Genomic DNA, 23928 nt, shown 5'->3' with positions numbered 1-23928 from the left:
GTAGCACCTGCTGTGGCTGTACAACCTGATATGGGAGAGACACTGTGGTTTTTTTCCTGTGGGTACTCAGTGGTACACAGTACCTTTCCCCCCAAATGTTAAAAGTGTGGCACTTACTATAACAACTTCGTGGTGAGTACCAACACCGTTTTCTCTATTAATAATTTTAAAAAGCACTTGAGAGACATGTTTTGTTGCAGCTGGGGCAGATGAAGGCATCCAGTTTTGCTGCTGCAGATGCACCATGGTGTTTCTTCTCTATAAAAAGCATTATTTAGAACCAAGGTTTGCATGACCCAATAAGGAAGATAATAATACCATAAAATCCAAGTAGATAACAATTAATTGCACATTTATTTTAATTGGATGAACTTGACCCACTGATACCAGCCTTGCAAAGTCTGATATTCATGTCCACATTCAGCCTCTGCCACCCCTTGCCTCCTAGCGCTGCCCTCCCCAGGAGAAGGTACCATCTACTTTGGGAACCACTGTGCTAAACAACCCCCCCCCCCGGCTTACTACTCACTGAAACTGACCTACTGAAAAAAAATCTCCCCTTCCCTTAACCTGTTCCTGAAGCCTGGCGCTGTCCCTGTAATGCTGTGGCAGACCGCAAATGTTCTCTTAAAAAAAAAAAGAAGAAGAAAAGGAGAGAGGATGCACACGCCATTTCCTAGGAAGGAAGTAGCATCTTTTTCAAGAGACGCAAATCACCCGTTCCTTCTCCAAATGATTCATGTTTGCCCTCACCTCTTGCGAAGCTGAGGTGGCTCTGGGGGTAATGGGGGAAAGTTGAGGAGGGCAGCATGGGACTGACTGAGGAAGTGTTGTGGCAACCCAGAGGTGGAGACAAGGGCAGGAGTTAACACCAAGCCAGCTCTTTCCTCTGTGGCAAAGTGGATCGGCCAGAGCTGCTTCCATAGGGACATCAAATACAAACATAAGAAGAGCTGTGTCACTGGATCAGGCCAACAACTGTTCTAGATCAGCATCCTGATCTCACGGTGGCTGACCACGATGCCCATTGTGGGAAACCCACAGACAGGATTCCAGCACAAGAGCCCTCTCCCCTCCTGTGGTTTCCAGCAACTCGTATTCAGAAACATTGCTGCCTCTTGCTATGGAGGCAGAGCAGAGCCATCATGGCCAGTAGCCACCAATAGCTCTCTCCTCCATGAATCTGGCCAATTGCCTTTTAAAGTCAACAAGGTTGGTGGCTGTCGCCTCCTCCTGTGGGATAGTTTAACTAGACAAAAGAACTGTTGTAAGTTGGAGAGGGGGTTTAGTCTGTATCATGCCTGAGTCCCTTCCAGTTCCAGGGATCCTTGGTCCAGCAGGGGTTAACATCTAATTGAGGATCCCATTGTTGAACCAGTCTGGAAAGTTTCTTTGTGAGAGAATGGTCATAGTTGCCAACTGAGCACTGCCATTAGTGAATAATAATAATAATAATAATAATAATAATAATAATAATAATACCGTAATAATAATAATAATATATTATTTCTACCCCACCCATCTGGCTGGGTTTCCCTCTGGGCAGCTTACAACAAAATATTAAAAATACATTAAAACATCTGAAGAATGTGTGCATGCACACAAAAGCTCATACCAATAACAAACTTAGTTGGTCTCTAACAGCCACGAAATTAAAAGACACCTGCTTCTTGGGAGAAAAGCAATGACAAACCTAGACAGCATCTTAAAAAGCAGAGACATCACCTTGCCAACAAAGGTCCGTATAGTTAAAGCTATGGTTTTCCCAGTAGTGATGTATGGAAGTGAGAGCTGGACCATAAAGAAGGCTGATCGCCGAAGAATTGATGCTTTTGAATTATGGTGCTGGAGGAGACTCTTGAGAGTCCCATGGAGTGCAAGAAGATCAAATCTATCCATTCTTAAGGAAATCAGCCCCGAGTGCACACTGGAAGGACAGATCCTGAAGCTGAGGCTCCAATACTTTGGCCACCTCATGAGAAGAGAAGACTCCCTGGAAAAGACCCTGATGTTGGGAAAGATGGAGGGCACAAGGAGAAGGGGATGACAGAGGACGAGATGGTTGGATAGTGTTCTCGAAGCTACCAGCATGAGTTTGACCAAACTGCGGGAGGCAGCAGAAGACAGGAGTGCCTAGTGACCTCTGGTCCATGGGGTCACGAAGAGTCGGACATGACTAAACGACTAAACAACAACAACAACAAGGAGCTACTGGAAGGAATTTTTAAAAAGATTTTATTTTATTAAAACATCAGTCATTAAAAACTTCCCTAAACAGGGCTGCCTTCAGGGCTTCCAAAAGTACAGTAGTGATGGTGCTCTCTGGGCAAATGGCTGCCCTCTCTGCCTCACCTGGCTGGTAGTGAGAGGGGCAAAAGCCAGAGCATGTGAAAGATAAGAGCAGGCAGCAGACAGCAGCTAGAGAGACAGAGCCATGCTTGATTTCTGCTGGAATCCAAGGCTATGACTATGGGAGAAGCAAAACCATTTTGGGTGATGATGCTGTGAGCCCCTCCATCTTAGGCTCAGGTCATACCCTCCAACATTTCTCTGATGAAAATAGGGATGTCCTATTCCATAATAATAATAATAATTTTATTATTTATACCCCAGCCATCTTACTGGGTTGCCCACTCTGGGCTGCTTCCAACATGTATAAAAACATAACAAACTGTTAAACATTAAAAACACTTCCCTATACAGGGCTGCCTTCAGATGTCTTCTAAAGGTTGTATAGTTACATATCTCCTTGGCTTGGAGTGGTGGTGTTGTTGTTGCATAACTTCACACCCGCCAACATTTCTCTGATTAAAATAGGGACACCCTAAGGAAAAGCGGGACATTCTGGGTTCAAATCAGAAACTGGGATGGCTTCTATAAATCTGGGACTGTCCCTGGAAAATAGGGACACTTGAATGGTGTGTCAGGTGTGTAAATATGTGTAAATAAACCATAGATCATAAAGACACCACAGTCTCCAGTGTTGGACTACAATTCCCATCAGCCCCAGCAAGCATGGGTAACACTCAGAGGGGATGAAGGGAGCTGTAGTCCAACAGCATCCAGAGGGCATTCTGTTGGCTACCCCTCTTCAAAATGCCTAGGTCAGCCTTTCTCAACCTGTGGGTCCCCAGATGTTGTTGGACTACAACTCCCATCATCCCTGAGCTCTGGCCTTGCTAGCTAGGGGCCTAGGTGCTATCCAATCACTTTGTGAGAAACAAGCCTGCTTCCATCTTTCAGTGTTTTCATTAAATGAGTAACATCATGGCTGTGGTTGACAGTTTGGGGGAGCAGTACTGCTTGTTGTAGGGATAAAAAGGTAGAGTGACACACCCATCTAGAAGCAGCAGCTACAAAAGCTTTTGCTCCTTCCAGCTCAGATCTAATTTCATGCAAAAACCTGAAATATCTGGTGCCTTTCAAATGGAGTGTGCTGAGGATGGGCTTCCAGATGGTGGAGCTTCTCTCCTTGAGGCTGCCTGAGCCACAAATGCTAAGGGCCACCCCCACCAGCCCTGCTCTCCACCTCTGCCTTTGTCCAGGATAAATGGGCCAGGAGCCTACACTCTCGTGTGGTTATGAATGAGAGGTACTCTGCATGTGCTCACCATCACTCCCTTTATTCATATTGCCTCACTTTTTGCAGGTCTGATTTCCTGGCATTCAAAGCAGCTTGAGCCCTGTGGAGAAGAAGAGGGAGGGGCATTGCTTCTTTGGTGGGGAGAGACGATGGATGTGAGACATGACCCATATAGAACTGGGACTAGCACAGACCCTTCTGTTATTCTTTATGATGAATCTGCAAAAGAAGAGATGATATCTGCTTAGGGCCAACTCTATCATATACCTGGAAAAAGGTCATTCTCTGCCTTGGGGTTGGCCTAGTTTGCGGCTGGGGTAGTGCTGAAGGCTTATATTGACAGTCACCCTCTAGGACCCAGGAGATCAGGGTTCAAATCACCGCAGGCGGTTCTCCCGCACAGGGCGCCAAGCTGAAGGGTACAAAATTGAGTAGATCCATACTTGAGAAGATCCATTTGGGGGCGCCAAATTCTGAAGCTCCTCCTGGTCTCTTCTTAAGAGGTGATGTTTCCAGAATGACTTTAGAAAAGTTTCCACTCCACCCAAATCAAGAGAGATAGTGAGGGGTTGATGCCCAAGATACGGAGGCAGGATGTGGACGTATCAAGAGGCCCATCACCTGTGGCATATCTTGATTGATGAGGGGGTTGATAAGAGCCCTTTCGTGCGACACGTCCATTTCTGTGTAAACAGCCTGGGTGCTTCCATGGTCTCAGGGGAGGGTTGAGGCCTTGTGAGCACAAATGTAAAGCAGCTGGAACGAGGTCCAGGAAAGAATCAGGCCATTTTAGGGTGAAGGATGGGTAGCAGCTGGGCTGTGGGTGCAATGGAGGGTGCCATGACTTAAGGACTCCTTTTCTTGGATGGGTTCTGATAGCAGTTAAATGACCCCCCCCCCAAATCCCAAGTCCCCACCACAGCCTCGAACTAAGGCCAGGACCAGGACCATTTACACAAGCACCATACATACAGAACAACAAAGAGGCTCAGAAAAGCCGTCTATAAACTTGGAGCAATAAGCTGATACGATGTTACAGATAGGTAGCCGTGTTGGTCTGCCATAGTCAAAACAAAAAAAATTCCTTCCAGTAGCACCTTAAAGACCAACTAAGTCAGTTCTTGGTATGAGCTTTCGTGTGCATGCACACTTCTTCAGATACCAAATACGATGTATTGTACTGTTTCCTCTGACTATCCCATAGAGAAAACTGTAGACACTTCACAAATTATCACCAAACGTCAATGGTTTGACCGATTTCCTTGGTTCCAATGGTAATGACTCCTGTGGACGATGGGAATCTAGAGCCCACCCTGCTTCCATAATTCCTTGAGCATAAGGCCACATACTCCTTGCCTCTCCATAAGGTGTGAACTTAGCCTCACAATAGGAGGCAGGAGGCGATCAAAGGCAGCACATAACCCAGCCAGAAATCCATTGGGATGGCGGTTGAATCCTGATACTTTCAAAGGAGAAGCTCAGGAAAGCCTTGTAGCTTGGGGGATGTGCAAATACTTTTATTGTTCTTTGGAGAAGTGCATAATTAATATTAAAAACCCAGCTTAGCCAAGGGAGGCAGCAGGGGCAGCCTTGGGAATTAGGACCATATTGTTCCCTGCAGGCTGAGGTTGCACAAATGCCTGTCATCTCCGTCCCCTTCTGAAGCTGTTCTCATACTGCCTGGATCTGCTTCACCCCCCTCCCCCCCCTGGAGAGAAGAAGGACTCGCAAAAGACAGAGAGGAACCCAAACTGCATCTTTATTTTCAGAAGCCAACAACAGAACTGCAGACTGGCCCATTTGCAGACATACTCCCATAAGCAACACTTAAGAACAGCAGAAGCAGAAAGCAGTGTGCTGCTGACTTCAGGAACTACTTTCTGGTAGACCCTTTCCCACAAGGCAGGCCGGCTGCTCCTAGATCGCTGCCTTGATAACCACAGATTCCCTTGAATGAAGACTCTCTTCAGCCATGAAGGGGACAGAATATGAGCGGGGAGAAAGGGAGGGAGAGAGGGATGAGGTTCAGCGAGGAGGCGAGGTGGGTGCTGTGGTTCCCAGGGCCTTTTCCTAATGTGGGCTATGCGCTAGGGATAGGGAGAGTTGTGGGTCTTGAGCTGGGGGGATGCTTAATGCTGTCAATGTATTCCATAAGATCCTTGGCCCACTGGGCATTTGGGTTAGCACAGCCTAATCTTCCAGTCTTGAATACAAACCTGTCAGAGAAAGAAACAGACATTCACCATGTGTCACTGAATGTGCCCTTTTAATTCTCCACTAGCCTGAGGACCCCACTTCTTTTGGGTCTAGAGAAAAAGGCAGGCAGCCCACCTTCCATGTCAAAAGGCATGAGGTTCAACCTTGGTTTGGACCTTGTGCCCTCAGAAGGGTATAGAGATGGAAAATAAATAGCTTCTGAGCGCAGTCTTAATGTGATCCCATCAAATCCATGCTTCCCAAATGAATAGGCCCACTGGGGTGCTGACTCTGTGGGGCCAAGCTGTCTTTGCCCTATTCAATATCTGTTGGCAGGGGGCAGAGGAGGAGGCTGAGCACGGGACTGAGCGTGGCACGGCTTCAGTGGCTGGCTCCTTCTGAGTGCAAGAGAGGAGGAACTTAAATTTAAAGAGGAGGAACTGAATTTAAAACTGGAAAATAGTCACAGCCTATCTCTTCTCCCGGGTGACAATTTCTCCATTTTTCTGGGATCTACTCTCATGATTTTCTCAATCTGTCCCCCAAGTGCTTAAGCCTCACTTCACCTTTTCCCCTTTGAAACATGTTACCCAGCTGGCCTCCTGTTTTTTGCCCTGATGTGGAAACTTACACTACAGAAGAGAGACGACAGTTGCTGCTGGTGTAGAAATAATCCTTCACGAACTTCTTTGGGAATTTCTTCTTGGAATAATTTTCACAGCAGGGAGACGAGGGATCCAGCCCAACTGTAAGAAGTGATATAAGTAGGTACTGTTGTTAATTGACTCAATTTATTAGCAATGGTTGTTTTACATTTTTCACATCAAACATCTAAACATACACATCCTTGTCTCTGTGTGGAGGCCCTTGCATTTAAAAGCAAGCATGGAGGAACTCTCAATGTGGTCCCCAGCGCTTTTGATCTAGCCCTCAAGATTCCCCCCAGGGTAGCCAAGATCCTCCCTCAACCAAGACCCAGTGGCGTAGCATGGGTTGTCAGCACCCGGGGCAAGGCAAGTAATTTGCACCCCCTAACCCGTGGATTTGCGCCCCCTAACCTGTGGATTTGCGCCCCTAACCCTAACCTAACCCGAACCCCCAGATGTTGCGCCCGGTGCGGCCGGCCCCCCCTGCACCCCCCACGCTACGCCACTGCCAAGACCACTCTGTGCCCCCTCCCCGCTGCTGAAGTGGCTTAAGCTGCCTGGAATGTGCACCTTCATTTCTGGGTAGAGAGAGCCTGTTTGTGTGTATGTGCATGCACATGGAAGTGTGTGTTTTTTGAAACCTCTGAATTTTGCATGACTTTGATGTAGTCAAGTCCTGATTGCACCTCCACACCTCTTGCCCAAAAATTAAACAGACACACAATGCTTTAAAAATACAAGGAAACCCCCCCACCATGCCCCCCAAGGAAAACCAGCTTTTCATTACCTGCAACACCTTTCCCCTCTAAATGAAAACCAATATTTCCAACTGATAGATAAGAAATGGTTGAGGAAAGGGAGACAAGGAAGACATACCAGGAGAATGTTTTTTTCCATTTTGTGTATAAAACAGAGAGAACAATTATAGTAACAGGTGAAAAATAACGGCTGAAAAGCAAAATTATAAAAAGGCACATAGAATGAGTACAGATTATTGACCTCTTTGAGTAAGGTAGAGGAGAGAGAGACAAGGAAGACTTTGGAGGATATGTTTTCTCACCTTGTGTATTCTTGGATTCTACACCTGAAAGGGAGAAAGGAATGGAGGGCCATTATGGGTTTGCATCCCTGTGAACTGTCTGCCTCCCACAGCCATGGATATGGGAATCTTGACCCATGAAACCTTTGTTGCTAACCTATGGTTTGGGGGAGGCATACTCTGGGGTGGATTTTTCACTGAGCAAGACAAAGGTCTGGTTTCCACATGAGGCTCATCTGTGGCACCGTTTCATGGGTAGACTAAGTGCCTCTTCATGGGCCACGACTGCAGCTGCCGCTCTACACCTGGGAATCTCTGTGATCTTGCCTCTGGTCCCCTCCAAGAGGCTGCAGCAGCAGTGGCACAGGGCAGAGAGACGTGGCAAAGACGTGGCAAATCTGGCCTCTAAAGAGCAAGCCACAGCTTTTGCTGCCACTGCAGTGGTGGCAGCAGCAGAGCTAGAGGACAATGCATTCCTTGGAGGGCAGATCTGCTGCCCCAGTCAATCCTGCCACCCAAGGTGCTTGCCTCACCCTGCTTCATGGGTCAGCCGGCCCTATTGCTGTCTTAAAAATAAATTGAAAGCCTCTATATATCCCAAATAAAAAAATACATCGGAGAAAAGAAGGATAATAAACTCACGTGGGCAAGCAGTGACCAGGGCAAAAGTGGCCATGAAGAGGAGGAAGACGAGGGCAGCCGGAGCGAGATGCATGACAGGCAGAGATGAAGAGAAGATTGGGGCCCTTCCAGTCTCTTTCCTTGACTGCTTTGGCACTCAGTACGCCCTAGTCTCTTCTTTATAGACGATGTTTCTAGATTGACTTCTGAAAAGTTTCCACTCCACCCCAATCAAGGGAGATAGTGAGGGGTTGATGCCCAAGATACGGAGGCAGGATGTGGATGTATCAAGAGGCCCATCACCTGTGGCATGTTTTGATTGATAAGGGGGTTGATAAGAGCCCTTTCGTGCGACACGTCCATTTCTGTGTAAACAGCCTGGGTGCTTCCACGGTCTCAGGGGAGTCTCGAGGCCTTGTGAGCACAAATGTAAAGCAGCTGGAACGAGGTCCAGGGGAGGCTCAGGCCATTTTAGGGTAAAGGATGGGTAGCAGCTGGGCTGTGGGTGCAATGGAGGGTGCCATGACTTAAGGACTCCTTTTCTTGGATGGGTTCTGATAGCACCCAAGAGCCCTCTGTGTCCCTTGCGGAGACTCCCACCTACCTACCCACCCCCACGGGGACTCCAAGCAAGCTCTTGTCTTCTGGGTCCACCCAAGGCCCACCTGGATCTCTATTTTGCCCACCCAGGGCAAGTTGTGTGAGGACGTCTGTTAAGGAATTTTGCTGCTTGACTAGCTTAGTGCATAGAAGCTGTGCACAGTGTTAAAACCAGGGATGGGGGGGCAGTTAAATGCCCCCCCCAATCCCAAGTCCCCACCACAGCCTCGAACTAAGGCCAGGACCAGGACCATTTACACAAGCACCATACATACGCAACAACAAAGAGGCTCAGAAAAGCTGTCTATAAACTTGTAGCAATAAGCTGATACGATGACTATCCCATATAGAAAACTGTAGACACTTCACAAATAATCACCAAACTTCAATGGTTTGACCAATTTCCTTGGTTCCGACGGTAATGACTCCTGTGGACGATGGGAATCTAGAGCCCACCCTGCCTCCATAATCCCTTGAGCATAAGGCCACGTACTCCTTGCCTCTCCATAAGGTGTGAACTTAGCCTCACAATAGGAGGCAGGAGGCGATCAAAGGCAGCATATAACCCAGACAGAAATCCATTGGGATGGCAGTTGAATCCTGATACTTTCAAAGGAGAAGCTCAGGAAAGCCTTGTAGCTTGGGGGATGTGCAAATACTTTTATTGTTCTTTGGAGAAGCGGGTAATTCATATTAAAAACCCGGTTATTGACCAGGGTGAGTGGTGGGCTCATTTTTCTACCTCTGAAACTCTCCTACTTTGTGTCATATCTGTGATGCATCGATGAAGCTGTTGAAAAATGTATTATGGGAAATGGGGAGAGGTCTTAAAAGTTCACGCAACCCCATGCTCGGGGTTCCTACTCTTTATGTACTTTGACCTTGTTGCAACAAATAAAGATCAGGTCCACTGACCGCTGCTTTGCTTCTTTAACTTGGCTGGAGACTCCTTCTTTTGCTGACCGAAGAGACCTGCAGGGAGTGGCACCCCAATGATCTGGGCAGCAGAGCAAATCCACACCTCAGGATGTTTTCCTTATCAACAGGGATCCATGTTCATTTGAGTTAAGCACAGGGCCCAATCCTGGTCCTCAGGGTAGCCCACTTTCTCCATCCCTCCACTGGGAGGACTCTTCATTCATTCCCACTTTCTCCTTCCTGATTCTTCACCTGTTACCAATCCGCAAAATGACCTGTCTTCTCATCCCATGACTCTCTGGGCTTACTCGGAAGCCTTTGTGGAGGGGCTATGAAAGGCTTTATTAACGTCTTAATAGATACTGTCTAGTGCCCCCCCCCATCCTCCTTGATACTGTCAAGGAGCTCTAAAGGATCTTTTAGAGTGGGCTTGTTGGAATTGAGGCTGAGAGAGAGGCAGAGGCCTGGCTGGCTCTTGGTGAGAATCCAAAGAGATGGTGGAGCAGAGGCGGATTTAGGGGAGTGCAATCACTTTGGTCACACTGGGTGCAGAGCAGGGGCACCGCAACTATGATGCGGAATGGAAGGTGAGAGGTGGGATGGGGTTCTGAATTTTTGGTGTTGCACAAGGGATTGCTGAAATTTGAGACCTCAAGATTCGCCACTGGGTTGTTCATATGGGTCAGCACAGATGCCTCCATCATTTTTGAACTTAGCCATCATTTTTGATGATGACTCTACAAAAAGGGGAACGGGAGTGGATCTTCCTCCCTTGCCATCCATCTAAATCAAGGCTTCACTGAAAGCTAAATCCCGGATATTGCCGCCCAAGGAGGCAGCAAGTGGCAGCCTTGGGAATCGTGACCACCTTGTTCCCTGTGGGCTGAGGTTGCAAAAATGCCTGTCATCTCCGTCCCCTTCCGAAGCTGATCTCAGACTGCCTGGACCTGCTTCACCCCGCCCCCCCGGAGAGAAGAAGGACTCACAGAAGACAGAGGGGAACTCAAACTGCATCTTTATTTTCAGAAGCCAACAGCAGAACTGCAGACTGGCCCATCTGCAGACATACTCCGATAAGCAACACTTAAGAACAACACAAGCAGAAATCAGTGTGCTTAAAGTTGCCTCTCAAACAGAGAGCAAAGAATTCAGAAACATTGACTGTGGGGGTTCTCAAGGCAGATACCCAAGGTGAGATTTAAATCATGCTTTGGGAATTTCCTTAAAAGCCCCGGCAAAAAGAATTTGTCCCCCAGCAGCACACTGGAAATCAACATTTTGAAAAGCTGCATGGAAACAGATGCTTGGTTGCTTGAACAGAACCTGCCAAACAGTGTCGATTGACTTAGCTATGAAAGGGGCACCTGCTGACTTCAGGAACTACTTTCTGGTAGACCCTTTCCCACAAGGCAGGCCGGCTGCTCCTAGATTGCTGCCTTGATAACCACAGAGTCCATTGAATGAAGACTCTCTTCAGCCATGAAGGGGACAGAATATGAGCCGGGAGGGAGGGAGGGAGAGAGAGAGAGTGGGAAGAGGTTCAGCGAAGAGGCAAGGAGGTTGCCGTGGCTCCAAGTGCCTTTTCCTAATGTGGGCTATGCGCTAGGGATAGGCACAGTTGTGGGTCTTGAGCTGGGGGAGTGCTTAATGCTGTCAATGTATTCCATAAGATCCTTGGCCCACTGGGCATTTGGGTCAGCACAGCCTGTTATTCCATTCTTGAATACAAACCTGTCAGAGAAAGAAACAGACATTCACCATGTGTCACTGAATGTGCCCTTTTGATTCTCCACTAGCCTGAGGACCCCACTTCTCTTGGGTCTGGAGAAAAAGGCAGGCAGCCCACTTCCCACGTCAAAAGGCACCAGGATCAACCTTGCCATGGACCCTGTGTCCTCAGCAGGATATAGAGATGGAAAAGAAATGGCTTCTGAGCGCAGTCTTAATGTGATCCCATCAAATCCATGCTTCCCAAACAAATAGGCCCACTGGGGTGCTGACTCTGTGGGGTGCTGTCTTTGCCCTATTCAATATCTGTTGGCAGGGGCAGAGGAGGAGGCTGAGCACGGGACTGAGCGTGGCACGGCTTCAGTGGCTGGCTCCTTCTGAGTGCAAGAGAGGAGGAACTTAAATTTAAAGAGGAGGAACTGAGTTTAAGACTGGAAAATAGTCACAGCCTATCTCTTCTCCCGAGTGACAATTTCTCCATTTTTCTGGGATCTACTCTCATGATTTTCTCAATCTGTCCCCCAAGTGCTTAAGCCTCTCTTCATCTTCTACCCTTTGAAACATGTTATCCAGCTGGCCTCTTGGTTTTTGCCCTGATGTGGAAACTTACACTACAGAAGACAGACGACAGTTGCCGCTGGTGTAGAAATAATCCTTCACAAGATTCTTTGGGAATTCCTTATTGGAATACTTTTCACAGCAGGGAGACGAGGGATCCAGCCCAACTGTAAGAAGTGATATAAGTAAGTACTTTTGTTAATTGACTCAATTTATTAGCAATGGTTGTTTTACATTTTTCACATCAAACATCCAAACATACACATCCCTGTCTCTGTGTGGAGGCCCTTGCATTTAGAAGCAAGCATGGAGGAACTCTGAATGTGGTCCCCAGCGCTTTTGATCTAGCCCTCAAGATTCCCCCCAGGGCAGCCAAGATCCCCCCCTTCATCAAGACCAGTCTGTGCCCACTCCCTGCTGCTCCAGTGGCAGAACCTGTCTGGAACTTGCACCTTCATTGCTGGGTAGAGAGAACCTGTGTGTGCATATGTGTATGTACATGCAAGTGTGTTTAGAAACCTAGTCAAGTCCTGATTGTGCCTCCACACTCCTTGCCCAAAAATTAAACAAACACACAATGCTTAAAAAATACAAGGAACCCCCCCACCATGCCCTCCTACCAAGGAAAACCAGCTTTTCATTATCTGCAACACCTTTCCCCTCTAAATGAAAACCAATATTTCCAACTGATAGATAAAAAATGATTGAGGAAAGGGAGACAAGGAAGACTTACCAGGAAAATGTCCCCCCCCCCCATTTTGTGTATAAAACAGAGAGAACAATTAAACAAACACACAACGCTTCAAAAATACAGGGGGGGGAAAAAACTCCCACCATGGAATATTTGCTTCCAGCTGCATGCAGTCCCCCCCCAAACAAAAACCAGCCTTTCGTTATCTGCAACACCTTTCCCCTCTAAATGAAAACCCATGATTCCAATGGATAGATAAAAAAATGATTGTTTCATTTGAGCCAGGGCACATCAGAACATATTTTCAATGGATGGCTCAATACAGCAAGTGTGAAGTAACAACCTCTGATCATGTGCAGAGTACCTCACACCAGGGAGTGATCACAAGCAGCCTCTTGCATCTGAGATTAGGGAGAATATCTTCCAGGTTTGGGGGAAAGAGGCAAGATGGTGTGGATTTCAGATTTCTTTTGTAGGTGTGGATTTGCAAGTTGCCTGACAATCTGCTTGAGAAAGCTGTGGCACTGTAGTCCTCATGGGATAACCTCTGCTGCCTTTTGGATTAGGCACAAAAGCAACCACCCACATGACCCTGGTACCACTTGGCTTGCTTGACTATTGCGGACACCCCGAAAGGAGGACTTACCAAGACCAGCACTGGGAATAGATTTATCATGGATCCCAAACTCCTCATCATATTCACCTGAAAGGGAGAAAGGAATGGAGAGTATTGGCTTGTCTGCAGAGCCAGAAGGAAGCTCCCTCTGTCTCCATCCACCAGAAGACGGAAGGTTCTCCATGCTGTGCTTTAAATAAATGACTATGTCCTTTCCAAATATTATACTTATCTATGGTCCCCCACCCTAATTTTTAACTGGTTTCATCTGATCTTATCGGGCTTCATTTTATATTGTTAAGTTGCTGTAAGACTTTTTTTTTTGTATAAAGCAACTAAGAAATGTAAGAAAACAACAACAACAACAACAACAACAACAACAACAACAACAATGGTAAAGGACCCCTGGATGGTTAAGTCCAGTCAAAGGTGACTATGGGGTTGCGGCGCTCATTCCGCTTTCAGGCTGAGGGAGCCTACATTTGTCCACAGACAGCTTTTCGAATCATGTGGTTGGCATGACTAAACCACTTTTGGTGTAACAGGACAACCTGACGAGCGCCGGAGCTCACGGAAACGCTGTTTACCTTCCCGCTGCAGCAGTACCTATTTATCTACAGTGGTACCTTGGGTTACAAACACTTTGGTTACAAACTCTGCTAACCCATAGTACCTCATGTTGAGAACTTTGCCCCAGGATGAGAATGGAAATCATGTGCCGGCGGCATGCTGGCAGCGGGAGGCCCCATGAGCTAAAGCGTGCCTCAGGTTAAGAACAGTTTCGGGTTAAGAACGGACCTCCAGAATGAATTAAGTTTGTAACACAAGGTACCACTGTACTTGCACTGGAGTGCTTTCAAACCGCTAGGTTGGCAAGAGCTGAGACCCAGCAACAGGAGCTCACCCTGTCGTGGGGATTCGAACCGCCGACCTTCTGATCGGCAAGCCCAAGAGGCTCAGAGGTTTAGACCACAGTGGCACCTGTAATAATGATAATGATAATGATAATGATAATGATAATGATAATAATAATAATAATAATAATGGTCATTACATTGTTGTTGTGAAAATCAGACAAAAGTGGGTATAAATCTCCTAAATAAAAAAAACACGCATGAGAAGGGCAGACTCACGTGGGCTAGCAGCAGCCAGAGCCAGAAGGAGAAAGAGGAGGGCAACCAGAGACAGCTTCATGGCAGGTGGAGATGGAGAGATGGTCTGGGGTCTTTCCTTCCTTGGATGCCTTGACGCTCAGTAGCCTGAAGCTCCTCTGGTCTCTTCTTATAGGTGATTCTAGCCACAAAACAATTGCGATTACAACATCTGGAGAGGATGTCACAGGACAGATAGCTTCAGAAAAGTTTCCCCACCCCTGAAAGCGATAGAGATAGCAAGAGGCTGATGTCCAAGATACAGAGGCAGGATGCAAACATGTCTAAGGCCCATCATCTGTGGCATCTTTCGATTAATAAGATGGAAAGAGGACTCATTGCCCTTTCAGACTCCTTCCTCGGCCGCTGAGGCTCCTCCTGGTCTCTTGTCTATAGGAGATATTTCTAGACAGTTTCCGCTCCACCCAAAAGCAAGGGAGATAGTGAGTGGTTGACGCCCAAGATACCAAGGCAGGATGTGGACGTATCATGAGGCCCATCATCCATGGCATCTTTTGATTGATAAGGGGGTGTGTGATAAGAGACCTTTATTGGGCCAAGCCCATTTCTAGGTAAACAGCTCAGATGCTTCCAAAGCATCAGGGGAGGGCTGAGGCCCTGTGAGGGCAAACATAGGACAGTTGGAACAAGGTCCAGAGAAGGATCAGGCCATGTTAGGGACATGGAAGTGTGGCAACCTGGCTACACACAAGGGAGAGTGACATGACCCCAGGGGCTGGTTTTTTGGGGGGGAGCTTTCTAAGAGTACTCCATGTCCAATGTGGAGATACCCAACAGAGGGACTCCAGGCAGGCTCCTGTCTTCTAGAGCCACCAAAGGCCCACCTGCACCTCCATTTTTGTCACTTTGTTTTCCACGCCTGACTTTGCACTCTCCCATCGAAGTGGAACTGATCCTATGAGGTCCCCACCAGCTGAGGAAATACCTGAGTGCATGCCATGACCCCCATCACTTTTCTCTGAAGGATTAGAGTAGCCCACCAGCACCTCCATTTTTGTCACTTTGTTTTCCACGCCTGACTTTGCACTCTCCCATCGAAGTGGAACTGATCCTATGAGGTCCCCACCAGCTGAGGAAATACCTGAGTGCATGCCATGACCCCCATCACTTTTCTCTGAAGGATTAGAGTAGCACCCAGTTGCTACTGGCTGTGATTGTAAGGGGTCATGTTTGGACATGGCAGGGGGGTGCCAGTAAGTGTGCCATTAGTATCTCAGAAATCTTCTGGAGGATCACAACAGTACCCAATAGCAGACTGAGCCCAAGGGAAAAACCTCTCCCTGAACAATGGAAATAACCCCTCAGGAATCCATACTCCACAAGAGACCGTTTGCTCTTCCGGCTCAGTTTCTCTTTGCACTGGCTCAGCCTCACTTACACTGAACGTGCCCACATTTCACTGGGTGCCAGGACTGGACAACCACCCACCTGTTCTGAAAAGGATGCAGGAGCTTGTGCTAGACGTCCCTTTGGTGAAAGAGCTTCTTGCTGTGAGGGCAATGGAGGCGGAGGGAGGAGCATCGGAAGATGCTGTCCAAGTGGCAGAGGCAGGACCCACCAGTTTTTTGTTTCAATCCCCTTGAACTTTATCTGCAATCTATCTAATCCTTCTTTTTCTTTTTTTCTTTTTTGCACAGATGCACAACTAAGCATCATCAGCGTTCAAGGAAACATTTGCAGCCAGGCAAAAGCGCCCAAAGAGAACTTGAAACTGGGCTAGTGGAAGGTGGGGGCAGTTTGTGGGGAGTTCTGAGGGCCAAAGAGGGAGGTATTGAGGGCCGTATGTATTTGGTTCCCCATCCCAGCTGGGAATCTGAGAGCCCAAAGGGAGAGAGAGGAGGACCCTCTTTTACACCACAGATTGCAAACAGGGTGGGTAGGAATAAACACTCAGCTTACAACAGAACTTGTAGAAAAACAACATTTATTGGGGAAATTCTTTTTCTGTGGTAATATTAAAACAGTCATACGTATAAAAATAGCAAAGAGGTTGATTGCTTTGTGTTCCCTCCAAAGTTACATAAATAAAATAATTAGCAGGGGTGGACCCTTAGGTTTTGGGGAAAATAAAATACCCTTAAATAAATTTAAATTATCATAGAAAGTCCCTGAGGTTTTGACTTCAAGGTCAAAACAAAAGCCACCAGCCGAGTGGTGTTCTTGAGATGCCCTTGGCAGGAGATGGTGCCAGGCCTGGGATGCCCATCGACCCAGCCAAGGATGCCGGCTTCTGTTGCTCCAGGACTGATGCTCAGTTCAGCTCGAAGTGGTCCATGTATTCTTGGACCCATTTCTCTGCGGGGTTGGCACAGATCTCCCGGCCCTTCTTTGTGATGAACCTGGAGGGAATCAAAGGAGAAACACAATCAGCCTCCCATCTGGCTTTCTCTGCCTTCCTGTCAAGCCCTCTCTTGCCCTTGAGGTAGGATCATAAAATCATAGTCTGTCAGGGATACTTTAGTTGTGATTTCTGCATTGCAGGGGAGACCCCTGGCGGCCCCTTCCAACTCTACAATTCTATGATTTTTTGGGGTGGGCTTGGATGGCTCAGCTAGACTCCTGACGTATGGCAGAAAGCGAGCGGGGTTGGTATATTTATTAATAAATAAAATTTATTATTATTATAACAATAATAATAATTATTTTTGGGACAGCTGGACACCCCAACCCTTTCCTATGCCTGGAGGCTGCAAACAGAGCAGAATTATTTTTATACTTACACAACACCTGGCTGAGAGCACCTGCTGTTTGTTTCGTAATAGTCAGCTATGTAGTTCCGGGGGATCTTCTTTGCTGTGTAGGTGAAGCAGCAGGAAGTTGGAGGGTCGGACCCCACTAGAAGAGAAAGCAAAATGGGTTGAGTGCAACCAGCAAAACTCTGCTGCAGAGTCGTTGGCCAGGAATTCCGTTTCCTGCCTCTATCCTCTTGAGTCCAGCATGTACATAGGAAGGTGCAAGCATCGGGTGGAACTAGGGAACGTGCACCCTTAGGAGGCAGTGATGGCTACTAAGTAGGGTGGCTTTAAGAGAGGACTGGACCAATTCATGGAGGAGAGAGCTTTTGTGCTTGTATCCTGCCTGCTGGTTTCTCAGAAGATGCATCTGATTGGCCGCTGTAAAAAAAGGATGCTGGACTAGATGGTCTACTGTCCTGATCCAGCAGGCTCTTCTTATGTTCTGTGTCCATTTAGCTCAAGACTGCTTACACTAGCTGGCAGCAGCTTTCCAGGGTTTCAGACGGAGTGTCTTCTCCCCAGCTCCCTACCCAGAAATGCCCTTGGGGATAGAACCGGGGACCTTCTGCATGCAAAGCAGAAGCACCTTAAAGGTAAAGGTAAAGGGACCCCTGGCCATTAGGTCCAGTTGTGACCGACTCTGGGGTTGCGGTGCTCATCTCGCTTTATTGGCCGAGGGAGCCAGCATACAGCTTCTGGGTCATGTGGCCAGAATGACTAAGCCGCTTCTGGCGAACCAGAGCAGCGCACAGAAACGCCGTTTACCTTCCTGCCGGAGTGGTACCTATTTATCTACTTGCACTTTGACATGCTTTTGAACTGCTAGGTTGGTAGGAGCAGAGACCGAGCAACGGGAGCTCACCCCATCGTGGGGATTCGAACCGCTGACCTTCTCATCGGCAAGTCCTAGGCTCTGTGGTTTAACCCACAGCCCCACTCGCATCCCTATAGAAGCACCTTAAGGGGAGGTTATCCAGTGGTGATGAAGAGGAGGAGCTCTGCACATGCCCCCAAAGCCCACAGGCTATTCTAACCTATCCCTCCCCCTGTAGTGGGGTCGTGGGGTTAAGCCCCCGTCCGCCCTGCTGTGCACATGGTGGCTGAGCTCCAACAGCCCATGTGGAATCGGATAAAACGCCTTGTAAAAACAAGAGGGCCGTGTTCAAAGGGCGCAGAGAGGACATCTCCCCTGCTACACCGCCCTCCCTGCGGGGATGGAATTCCAAGGGACTGAAGCCTGCCTTTGGAAGGAGCTCATGCGGGGCAGGATTGGGAAGTGGAGAGGGAGAGAATCCTGGACTGAGGCTGCAATGCTGTGCATGCTGCCCCCTGCCCGAAACCCCGGAGAGCTGCTGCCAGTCAGTGTAGCCAACACTGAGCTTGATGGACCAGTGGTCTGACAGGGCAGCTTCCCATTTGGAAAGAGCTGTAGCTGAAGTGCAGAGCAGCTGCTTGGCTCCTAGTTAACCCCCCTTGGTATCTCCAGGTAGGACTCTCTCTCTCACAAACCCTAGAGCAGGCACCCCCAAACTCGGCCCTCCAGTTGTTTTGGGACTACAACTCCCACCATCCCTAGCTAACAGGGCCAGTGGTCAGGGATGATGGGAATTGTAGTTCCCAAAAGAATGGAGGGCTGAGTTTGGGGGTGCCTGCCCAGGAGAGCCACCGCCAGCCAGAGCAGAGACAGCTTCCCAAGCAGCGGCCACGATGATGATCGTGCGTTTCTCCCGGGCCCCCAAAATCCCACCCCGGGGGAAGGACCCCCACTTTGCCCTCAAATGCCCCTCCGCTCCCCATGCTGAGCCTTGAGACTGACCTGGAGCAGCGCTGGTCGAGAGGCAGAGGGCCAGTACCAGGAGGGCGGCCACAGCCCAGGCACGTGGAGACTGAGAAGCATTCATTTTGCTGAGAGGCTGGAGTGGCTAATCTTGGTTGAGGTTCTCCTGGAAGGTCTTGCCGTCTCTGGTGCTCCCTCCATGAAGCCTGCCTCCTTTTATAGATCAGGGGGCCGGGCGGGGAGGGGAGCATCGCCGGCGGAATTTCCCGTCGGCGGTGATGTCACCTCGAAGCGGTGCGGGAACCTCCATCGCGGAGGCCAAAAAAGCAGGGGAAGTTTCTGAAGAAGATGTATTACATCTGCGCCGCCCCGCTCAAGTGACTTAAAAATTGCTTCACCCACATGGGGTCACGAGAGGAAGGAAGAAGAGCTGGTGAAACCGGGGTGGGAGGGTAGGGCGGTGGATAGAAAGAAGGGAAGATGGACACCCCACTCCACTCTCCCTTTGCTGGAAAACGTGCCGCGTCAGCTCTTTCAGGCACCAGATGCAAAGGGAAAAGAAAAACTTGTGCAATCCGGGGGGAGAAGCGGCCCCACCCTGAGCAAGCGCCCCCAAACAGAGCTTTTGCATTCGTTTTGCATCCAGAGAAAGGAGAAACCAGTTGCAAATCCCCGGAGGGGATTTTTCTGGATGCATCTGGGAGGAAGAGAACCGTTTTTTCGTGAGCTCACACGGATCTTTTAAAATATATATATTTTATCACAATATTTTATCTATATCACAATAGAAATGTTTGAGAGAGACGGAAACGAACAATGCCTTGCCTGTTTGGCACCATATAGTCCCTAACATGAGACGCAGAGAGCGGAGAAATGGTCATTTCAGAGAGAGAAAAACAGTGCTGCAAATAATAAGGTCCTGGATCATAGAAACATATAATTGTAGGGTTGGACGGGACCCCTAAGGCTCATCTAGTCCAGCTCCACACAATGCACGAATGGAAGCATAACAGAGCAGTCAGTACTAAGTCCTGGGAGATGATCAAATCCAGGTAAAATCATGACTTGTAGCAACCTGCCAGCCGTGAGATTGTCTTTTGACAGAAGTCATGAATGACCACCATGCAGCTGCGCGGTGTGTAGGTTTGGCTTTACTCTGGAAATACTGTTCTTTTAATATTATTTATTATGACTTTTCCTCTAAAGAGACCACAGTGGCATGCATGGTTCCCTCATCGCTACCTCCCTATTTTATCCTCACAACGACCCTGTGAAGTAGGCTGGACTGAGAGGCGATGCCATTTTACAAGTGTGTGAAGCTGGGCGTACGCAACATACATTTAAAGCACACACTCAAATCCTGGGAACTGTAGATTGCTCTTGGCAGAGCTCCAATTCGCAACGCCCATAACAAACCACGGTTCCCAAGATTCATGGAGAGTGGTGTGCTCTACATGTCTGTTGCATGTCAGAGAAAAGAAGAAAGAAAAAGAAAAAGAAAAAGAAAAAAATATTGGGGACGCAGTTAAGTCCCACCCAGCATAATCAATCTCAAGACAGAGAGTGCACACACCATTTGAATGGCAATGTTCATCAACTTTGGGGGCCCCCAGCCCCCTCAAATATTTTGGTGGGATGGCCGAACGGACCTCGGCCCCTCGGAGTTGGCTCCTATGATACATAGCATGCAGGAAGTGGATAGGGAGAAATGATGGCCATCCAATGAAGTTGAATGTTGGAAGGTTTGGGACAGACGCTCCTTCACACAGTTAAGCTATGGAACTCCCTCCCACTGGAGGCAGTGATGACCACCAACTTGGATGGCTTTAAAAGAGGACTTAGTAGACAAATTCATGGAGGAGAGGGTCACTGATGGCGATTAGCCATTATGGCTATGCTCTGCACCCACATTTTGAGGCAGTGATGCTTCTGAATACCAGTTGCTGGAAACCACAGGAGGGAAGAGGGCTCTTGTGCTCGGATCCTGCTTGTGGGTCTCCCATGATAGGGATCTGCTTGGTCACTGTCAGAACAGGATGCTGGACTAGCCCGCTTTGGCCAGATCCAACTCTATGCAGGTTTCTTATGAATGGCCCAAGGTCAACCAGTGTAAGTTCCCCTCTACACTTGACTCTGCTAGCGTTTTGCAAGGGCATACCAGGAACTGTAGGTTTGCTCAGTTAAAGTGGGTTAAAAGGCTTTGTTGCCTTGGCACCCGAAAAGCACACAAAAGATGAGAGGAGCCAGACTTTCTGTGGTTGAGAAAGTGGTGGGGAAATGCAATGAGAAGCATATGATGAAGGCATGACTAAGGGCAAGATGTATAAACACCCCACCTGCAAATCATGATGAAGGATTGTGGTCATGTAACCTCCCCACAAAACAAATCAGAACAAAGGCTCAGTATGAACAGAAGAACATAAGCAGAGCCTGCTGGGTCTGGCCAATATTGGCCAATTCAGCCCAGCATCCTGTCCTCGCAGTGGCCACCCAGATGCATCTTCTGGAAAGTGGAACCCAAGCGGAACCCAAAAGCAGCCTCCTCTTCTGTGGTTCCAGCAACTGGTATTCAGAAGCTTTGCTGTCTCTAACCATGGAGGCAAAGCAAAGCTATTATGGCTAGTAGCCATCAGCAGCCCTCTCCTCCATGAATTTGTCTAATTCATCTAAGTTGAAGGCCGTCACTGCCTTCTGTGGGAGGGAGTTTCATAGTTTAACCATGCACTATGTGAATGAGATTTTATTTTACCTGTCCTGAGAGGCCATAGGATGTGTTCACATTAGGCACCAGAGCACAGTGAGGTGTTGTTTCTTAGTGCATTTCAATCCTCACCCCCAGCTGTTCACATCAGGGCAGCTCAATTAGTCTCAGGTTCATTCCAGGGGGTGTTGGCTGGGCTGGGGTATCTTTACCCCATGCAGAAATGTTCACCCCTTGGTTAGATACAGATTAGGAATGGCTTAACCCTACACTTCGGAACTCCCTGCCACTTGACCTCCAGCGGGCACCTTCAGTGTTCTCTTTTTGGTGCCTGCTAAAAAGATTTTTTGTTTTGGACAAGCCTGTCCAGAAGTTTAAAAAGCTGATGTGTGTTTTAATCTGTTTTTAGTTTGTTGTTATTTTAACTCTTTGAAAGTCTTAAATTATTGTTGTTCATTCTCCTTATTGCTTCATCTTTTTTGCGAACCACGCCTAGCTTCTTTTCTCACAATCAAATGGTGCATGAATCTGATGAAATAAACCAATAAGGAACCCAGTTGGTGTGAAGCCGATGTGAAAAACAAGGCATCAAACACGTCATATATTATAAGAAATATAAGGACATAAGAATGTAAGAAGAGCTTGCTGGATCAGGCCAATTGCCCGTCTAGGGCACCATCCTGTTCTCACTGTGGCTGACCAGATGTCCCTTGTGAATACCAGCAAGCAGGACCAGCCTTAAAGGTCCACCTCTAAAGTCATCTGGCTTTGTAGCCATCACTACCTGCTGTGAGAGGGAGCGGCAGAGTTCTAACTCTGCTCTCAGTAAAGTGTTTTTATACTCTAAACTGCCGTGTGATCCTTGGATGAAATTTAATAAATAAAGGAACAAGTTCATCCATTTTGCTGCACCAGTTAAACTAAATTTCTTTATTTGTATATTGAACAAATGTGCAATAGATTTGTTACTAGGTTTAATTTTATTATCTTAGCTCAGTTGGTAGAGCATGAGACACTTAATCTCAGGGTTTTGGATTCGAGACCCATGTTGGGCAAAAGATTCCTGCACTGCAGAGGGTTGGGCGATCAGGGTTTCCCAAACTTGGGTCCCCAGCTGTCTTTGGACTACAACTCCCATCATTCCTACCTATCAGGCCCAGCAGTCAGTGATAATGGGGACTGTAGTCCAAAAACAGCTGGAGAAACCCTGGATTAGATTACCTTTGAGGTCCCTCCCAGCACTACAATTCATCATCTCCCATAGTGGGTTGTGCAAACCGCTCTTCTGAATAATGCTTTCTATAGGGGAGGGGAGGCAGCACAGAGGATGAGTATATGGAATTAAGGAAATGTGCCCCCCCCCAAATTTTGAGTATCACTGGGTTAGAGAAAGAGTGTTGCTGCTGTTCTAACTTGAGAAAGACAACAGAATTTATTCTTTCCTTTTTCTCCCTCTTTTTCTTTTTTTTTAGAAAGGAAAAGGGGAAAATGCAACACATCTCGTGATTCCTGCTGGCAGGAAGCAAGCTTTGCACAGCTGCCCTGGAAATTCCGAGCTTTTAATGAAATGCAAGGGAATGGAAAATCGTCTGATTTCACCTACCCTGTATGTTTTATCACACTGGGCCTTATTTTTTGCCAATGAAGCATTTGAACTGCATTCTCATCAGCCTCAAGATGGTGTCCCATCCTTCTAAAAATAAGATTATGAGAAAAGGGAAGAAAGAACCGGAATTGAGCAGCGGAAGAAACTCAACTCATCTATGATGGAAGTTCTATAATCCCATTCAATGCTTTAGAAAAAACCATCGGAATAGACTCAAATAATGGATTCTGATGCAAAAATGCAATGAAAGGGCAGTTTCCTGCCTGTCTTATTGTCAGGGATGGTGCTGAGGAGGAATGGTCGGAGCCTCCCCGTCCCCCTGCTCCTGATCAGGATCCTGAATCTTCCCAGGAGCAGGAGGACAGTATGGATTTGGAACAGTGGTTTGCAGAGGGACATAGTTCAGAAGGCAGAAGCTGGGAAGTACTGTGTGGGGAACAGCTAGGAGGAGAAGAACTGGGAGAGAGAGTAAACAGACTCAGTGTTGCTGGAAAGCATCCATCTGCTCAACCCAAGGCCAAGGAGAGCAGATAAGGTGGCAGCACAGAAAGCACAGTGGTTGTGATATCAGGTTGCAAGACGCAGAAGTGAAGTGGGTGACTAGGGTGAAACCCTTAATTGGGAGCACCTTCATTCCTAGCAATGGGCTCTTTGTTCTCTCACTGTGATCATTAAAATTTCGAACTGGCGAGAGACTCCTTTCATTTTGTTCTGCTTATCTCCTACCAAAGGGAGGAAGC

The 23928-nt window shown here is 47.8% G+C and overlaps 3 protein-coding genes across 3 annotated transcripts; all 3 read right to left on the bottom strand.

Moving 5' to 3' along the window:
- Positions 1 to 5446: 5446 nt before the first annotated feature.
- LOC309357498 (C-C motif chemokine 4-like) lies at positions 5447 to 8539 on the bottom strand. The gene is made up of 4 exons (XM_081889666.1): positions 8108 to 8539; positions 7487 to 7510; positions 6411 to 6525; positions 5447 to 5799 (listed from the first exon to the last, which is right to left on the bottom strand). Exons 1-4 carry the CDS (start codon positions 8178 to 8180, stop codon positions 5664 to 5666), a joined length of 348 nt encoding a protein of 115 aa, XP_081745792.1. The 5' UTR covers positions 8181 to 8539; the 3' UTR covers positions 5447 to 5663.
- Positions 8540 to 10602: 2063 nt separating this feature from the next.
- LOC309357497 (C-C motif chemokine 5-like) lies at positions 10603 to 14488 on the bottom strand. The gene is made up of 4 exons (XM_081889665.1): positions 14331 to 14488; positions 13228 to 13284; positions 11943 to 12057; positions 10603 to 11335 (listed from the first exon to the last, which is right to left on the bottom strand). Exons 1-4 carry the CDS (start codon positions 14389 to 14391, stop codon positions 11200 to 11202), a joined length of 369 nt encoding a protein of 122 aa, XP_081745791.1. The 5' UTR covers positions 14392 to 14488; the 3' UTR covers positions 10603 to 11199.
- Positions 14489 to 16276: 1788 nt separating this feature from the next.
- On the bottom strand, positions 16277 to 19089 carry LOC309357694 (C-C motif chemokine 4 homolog). Its single transcript, XM_081890084.1, has 3 exons — positions 18921 to 19089; positions 17090 to 17204; positions 16277 to 16708 (listed from the first exon to the last, which is right to left on the bottom strand). The coding sequence occupies exons 1-3, from the start codon at positions 19003 to 19005 to the stop codon at positions 16621 to 16623; spliced, it is 288 nt and encodes a 95-aa protein (XP_081746210.1). The 5' UTR covers positions 19006 to 19089; the 3' UTR covers positions 16277 to 16620.
- Between the last annotated feature and the right edge of the window lie 4839 nt (positions 19090 to 23928).

Source organism: Podarcis melisellensis (genome assembly GCF_964234715.1).
Source record: "Podarcis melisellensis genome assembly, chromosome: 15".
NCBI lineage: Eukaryota > Metazoa > Chordata > Lepidosauria > Squamata > Lacertidae > Podarcis > Podarcis melisellensis.
The sequence above is the reverse complement of the archived record's forward strand: the minus strand, read 5'-3'. Positions and strand labels throughout refer to the sequence as shown.